Source organism: Primulina eburnea, chromosome 8 (genome assembly GCF_022965805.1).
Source record: "Primulina eburnea isolate SZY01 chromosome 8, ASM2296580v1, whole genome shotgun sequence".
In the NCBI taxonomy this organism is placed as follows: domain Eukaryota; kingdom Viridiplantae; phylum Streptophyta; class Magnoliopsida; order Lamiales; family Gesneriaceae; genus Primulina; species Primulina eburnea.
The window spans coordinates 2019198-2025272 of NC_133108.1; the positions used below are offsets into that span (position 1 = coordinate 2019198).

At 23.2% G+C, this 6075-nt stretch overlaps 1 protein-coding gene across 1 annotated transcript; it reads right to left on the minus strand.

Moving 5' to 3' along the window:
* Positions 1-480: 480 nt before the first annotated feature.
* Positions 481-1545, minus strand: LOC140837925 (uncharacterized). The gene has a single exon (XM_073204006.1). It carries the CDS (start codon positions 1543-1545, stop codon positions 481-483), a length of 1065 nt encoding a protein of 354 aa, XP_073060107.1.
* Between the last annotated feature and the right edge of the window lie 4530 nt (positions 1546-6075).

A 6075-nucleotide genomic window follows, 5' to 3' on the forward strand; every position in this document is an offset into this window, starting at 1 on the left:
TATCCATTTCGGCGGATGTCTTTAAAGCTAAGCAAATTTCTACTGGATTTGCTTGCATATAGGGCATTTTCAATATATAGGCTTGTATTATTTGGTAAAATAATTTTTGCCTTTCCATAACCTTCAATAATTTTTGATGCACCCGATATTGTTGTAACATTATTTTCAGCTAATGTTAACTCCAAAAAATACCTTTTATTTTGAAGAATGGTATGTGTTGTACCACTATCCACTAAGCATTCATCCTGACATATCATCGTTAATCTAAAATAAAATATAATTCAATAAGCTAAATACAATAAATAATGTGTAAAGCTTTCAAATGAAATATTTTATTGAATAATGAAAACATTTATTGAATAACAAAATAAACCTCCATGACAAATCCTAAACATGAACTGAACATCAAAATAAAAACGAGACCACGATAACCTAATAAACAATAGAAATTCAAAGTAGGAACAAGACCAATGAAAGTAATTACTCATTATTTTCTAACACACCACCACCAATCAAATTATCTATATTTCCATCTGGATTAGCAAAGAAATCAGAGACGTCCAAGTGAGTTATATCAATTGGATCATCATTGTCCACAAAATTTATCTCCATTTTTCCATTTTCCTTGATTGATTTTTGATATAGATCCACAAGATGTTTTGCCGTACGACAGGTACGAGACCAATGCCCTTCCATTCCACATCTATAACATTTTTCTTCATATACTTTGGAACTCTTTTCTTTTGCTTCTTCATTATTGGAATTCCATTGCTGGTGGCTTGTTTTATGTTTCTTTCCATTTTGTTGCTGATAGTATCTTCTTTGGCCACGCCCACGCCCACGCCCACGTCCACGTCCACGTCCACTTTCATTGTTATGATTTTTAGTGGAATTAGCATTCACTTCAGGAAATGCAATTTCATATTCTTCAGGAAATGTAGTTCCATTTGCTTCAGGAAATGGTGTGGATCCAGTTGGGCGCATTTGGTGATTTTTCATGAGCAGCTCCTTGTTTTGTTCAGCAACTAGTAAGCATGAGATGAGTTCAGAGTACCTTTGAAATCCACGTTCACGATATTGCTGCTGCAGGAGCACGTTTGATGCATGAAAAGTGGAGAATGTTTTTTCTAACATGTCTTGATCAGTGACTTTCTCTCCACAAAGTATCAGTGTGGAACTAGTCTTGAATAATGCAGAGTTATAGTCACTTACGGACTTAAAATCTTGTAACCGTAGGTGCATCCATTCATATCGGGCTCTTGGGAGAATTACAGTTCGTTGATGGTCAAATCTTTCTTTTAGATTTTTCCAAAGTTCTCGTGGCTCTTTCACAGTGAGATATTCGACTTTCAACCCATCATTGAGGTGATGACGGAGAAAAATAAGTGCCTTTGCACGGTCCTGCTGGGACATTTCATTTCCTTCTTTTATTGTATCTCCTAAATTCATAGAGATAAGGTGGACCTCGGCATCCAAAATCCATGATAAATAATTTTTTCCAGTCAAGTCAAGTGCTTCAAATTCAAGTTTGGTGATGTTCGCCATTGCAACTTAAAAAGAAAGAAAAAAAAATTATATAATTAGAATCATGACATAAATAGAGTAAAATTGTATTACTATTATTGAAAATAAATATTATAACAAATTATGCATGTTACTACTTTTACTATGCAATTTTGAAATTTTGTTATTCTATTTGTTAAACTAACATCGATGCAGGTGTACATTGAGATGTGCTCAATTAATAATTTATGTATCTATTACAAATTGCACTAAATACAAATTGTAGCATTATAAACTAAAGAAAATAAAACTCTTTTACGCACAATAATTCTAAATACGTAAAACAAATATCACAGAATTCTGCCCAACTAAATTTCAAATGAACTTTATACAAATTTCAAAGTAAATTTCAAAGTCACTGATCACAGAGATTTGATTAGATATACAAAATCCAAGTAAATTTCAAATGAACTTTATACAAATTTAAATAATTTCAATAGCATCGGGATGAGATAACTTGAAATCAATCTATTAAATCGTTCTAAGATAAAAACATCAAAATCCAAATAATATAAATCTTAAACAACAATACATTGATAATCAATATTCTTCAAGAATATTGTCGAAACATATGATAGTTATCTAAATTCTTCAGGAATATGATAACATTATATTTTATATCAATATTATTCATAGATATTGATAGATCTTTATGATTTTATATCAAGATTCTTCGGGAATATTGATAAATCTTATTCATTAATATTTTATTCATAGATCTATCAATATCTTCAACATAAAGTCGTGTTGTGCTACTTCAGGAGCATCAACATAAAATTAAAAGTTGTGCTTCTTCAGGAGCATCAACATAAATCTATAATTTGTGCTACTTCGGGAGCATCAATATTAAATCTAAATATTGTGCTTCTTCAAGAGCATTCATACAAGAATAAGAATAAATTATTTATAAATTTTACCTTGAAGAGCACTCGTGCTGATAACGTGTTGTGAATAGTAGAGAATATAGAGAAGAGAGAATGATTTTTGTGTACTTTATTCATCATAGGAGACCTCTATTTATAGAGTAGATTTACAAACTTGAATAGGTAACAATATCAATAATCATCTATAATATCTTTTCTATAACACTTATTTATTTATTTAGGTGACTTTTCAATTTTCTTATCTAATTACCTAATTTGTTTAATTAATACATTTTATTTTACTATACATTATTTCACATCAATATATTTTCTAAGCTTTATAATAAAAAATGGTTTGAACTTAATTTTTTTAAACTTCAAGTTACATGAATATATAAATTTTTGGTTAGCTGTTCAAATTTAATTTTTAAAACTTCAAGCTATCTTTTTCCAACTATTACTTAATTAATGTCTTATTTATTTATTTAGGTGACTTTTCAATTTTCTTATCTAATTACCTAATTTGTTTAATTAATACATTTTATTTTACTATACATTATTTCACATCAATATATTTTCTAAGCTTTATAATAAAAAATGGTTTGAACTTAATTTTTTTAAACTTCAAGTTACATGAATATATAAATTTTTGGTTAGCTGTTCAAATTTAATTTTTAAAATTCAAGCTAAAAATACATATATGTTTTATACCTAAAAATAGTTCAAACTTTATTTTTTAAACTACAAGTTAAATTAACATATATCTATAAATTTTTTGTTAACAATTTGAACTTAATTTTTTAAACTTTAAGTTTAAAAAAACATATATGTTTTATAAATAAAAATAGTTCAAACTTTATTTTTTAAACTTCGATTTAAATGAACATATAAATTTATGGTTAGCGGTTCGGACTTAATTTTTTTAAACTTTAATTAAAAAAAACATATATGTTTTATAAATAAAATAGTTCAAACTTTATTTTTTAAACTTCGATTTAAATGAACATATAAATTTTTGGTTAGCGATTCAAACTTAATTTTTACTTAATTAATGTCTTATTTATTTATTTAGGTGACTTTTCAATTTTCTTATCTAATTACCTAATTTGTTTAATTAATACATTTTATTTTACTATACATTATTTCACATCAATATATTTTCTAAGCTTTATAATAAAAAATGGTTTGAACTTAATTTTTTTAAACTTCAAGTTACATGAATATATAAATTTTTGGTTAGCTGTTCAAATTTAATTTTTAAAACTTCAAGCTACCCTTTTCCAACTATTACTTAATTAATGTCTTATTTATTTATTTAGGTGACTTTTCAATTTTCTTATCTAATTACCTAATTTGTTTAATTAATACATTTTATTTTACTATACATTATTTCACATCAATATATTTTCTAAGCTTTATAATAAAAAATGGTTTGAACTTAATTTTTTTAAACTTCAAGTTACATGAATATATAAATTTTTGGTTAGCTGTTCAAATTTAATTTTTAAAACTTCAAGCTAAAAATACATATATGTTTTATACCTAAAAATAGTTCAAACTTTATTTTTTAAACTACAAGTTAAATTAACATATATCTATAAATTTTTTGTTAACAATTTGAACTTACTTTTTTAAACTTTAAGTTTAAAAAAACATATATGTTTTATAAATAAAAATAGTTCAAACTTTATTTTTTAAACTTCGATTTAAATGAACATATAAATTTATGGTTAGCGGTTCGGACTTAATTTTTTAAACTTTAATTAAAAAAAACATATATGTTTTATAAATAAAATAGTTCAAACTTTATTTTTTAAACTTCGATTTAAATGAACATATAAATTTTTGGTTAGCGATTCGAACTTAATTTTTTAAAACTTCAAATTAAAAAAAAAAACATATATGTTTTATAACTAAAAATAGTTCAAACTTTATTTTTTAAACTTCAAGTGAAATGAACATATAAATTTATGGTTAGTATTTTTTAAACCTAACATATATTTTCTATTTTCTAATATATTTTCTATGTTTTATAACCAAAAATGGTTCGTACTTAATTTTTAAAACTTCAAGTTATATTAACATATAAATTTTTGGTTAGCAGTTCGGACTTAATTTTTTAAACTTCAAGTTAAATAAATTTTTGGTTAGTGATTCGGACTTAATTTTTTAAATTTCAAATTAAAAAATATATATGTTTGATAACTAAAAATAGTTCAAACTTTTTTTTAAACTTCAATTTAAATGAACATATAAATATATGGTTAGTATTTTTTTAACATACAATATATTTTTTATTTTTTAATATATTTTCTATGTTTTTTTAAACTTCAAATGCATAAACATATAAATTTTTGGTTAGCGGTCCGGATTTAATTTTTAAAAATTCAAGTTAAAAAAATATATATGTTTTATACCTAAAAATAGTTCAAACTTTATTTTTTAAACTTCAAGTTAAATGAACATATATATAAATTTATGGTTAGTATTTTTTAAACCTACAATAAATTTTTCTATTTTTTAATATATTTTCTATGTTTTATAACCAAAAATGGTAAGGATTTAATTTTTTAAACTTCAAATTACATGAACATATAAATTTTTTGTTAGATTTTTTGTTAGCTATTCAGACTTAATTTTTCAAACTTCAAATTAAATAAACATATATGTTTTATAACCAAAAATAATTTAAAATGTATTTATTAAACTTCAAGTTAAATAAACATATAAATTTGTGGTTAGTATTTTTTAAACCTATAATATATTTTCTATTTTTTTAACAAAAAATGATTCATACTTAACTTTTTTATCTTAAAGTTAAATGAATATATAAATATATCATTATCTCATTTATATTTATCTATAACACTCATCTATATATTTTTAGTGATCTAATATTTGATTTGAATATGTTTCGATATATAAATTTAGCTTAAATAAATATTTGTAGATGTTGGTGCTTTATTCTTTTTGAAATAATTGTGAGGACATCACGATGTGAATAATTTTAGTTTTTTATTTTTTGTAATATTAATAATAATGTATTGTGATTTCACCGACTTATTAAAATGAACATACTCATATAATATTGCTATAACGTTTGTTGATTTGATTGATTTATATACGATTAATGTATGTTTTTAATTTTTTAAAATTTAAGCTAAATGAACATATTAATTTTTAGTTAAAGGTTCAGACTTAATTTTTTAAACTTCAAGTTAAATAAAGTTAATTTATTTAATTGATATATTGATACATCATTATGCATTATTTTCCTTATTATTAGTTAATAATTGATATATTTTTAATTTAATTTAGTTTATTTATTTATTTAATTGATACATAACTATGCATTATTTCAAATAAAAATTTGAATGCTATTAATATTTCTTACATATTTTTTTATTATGCATTCTTTCACATGAAAAAATAGGCTATTATTAATATTTTTTAAAGGTATATTTTCTATGTTTCATAACAAAAAATAGTTCAAACTTAATTTTTTAAACTTCAAGCCAAATAAACATATACGTTTTATAAGCAAAAATGGTTCGAATTGTATTTTTTAAACTTCAAGTTAAATGAACATATAGATTTGTGGTTAATGGTTCAGAGAATAAAATATAAATCAAACAGAGAGAAGAATTTT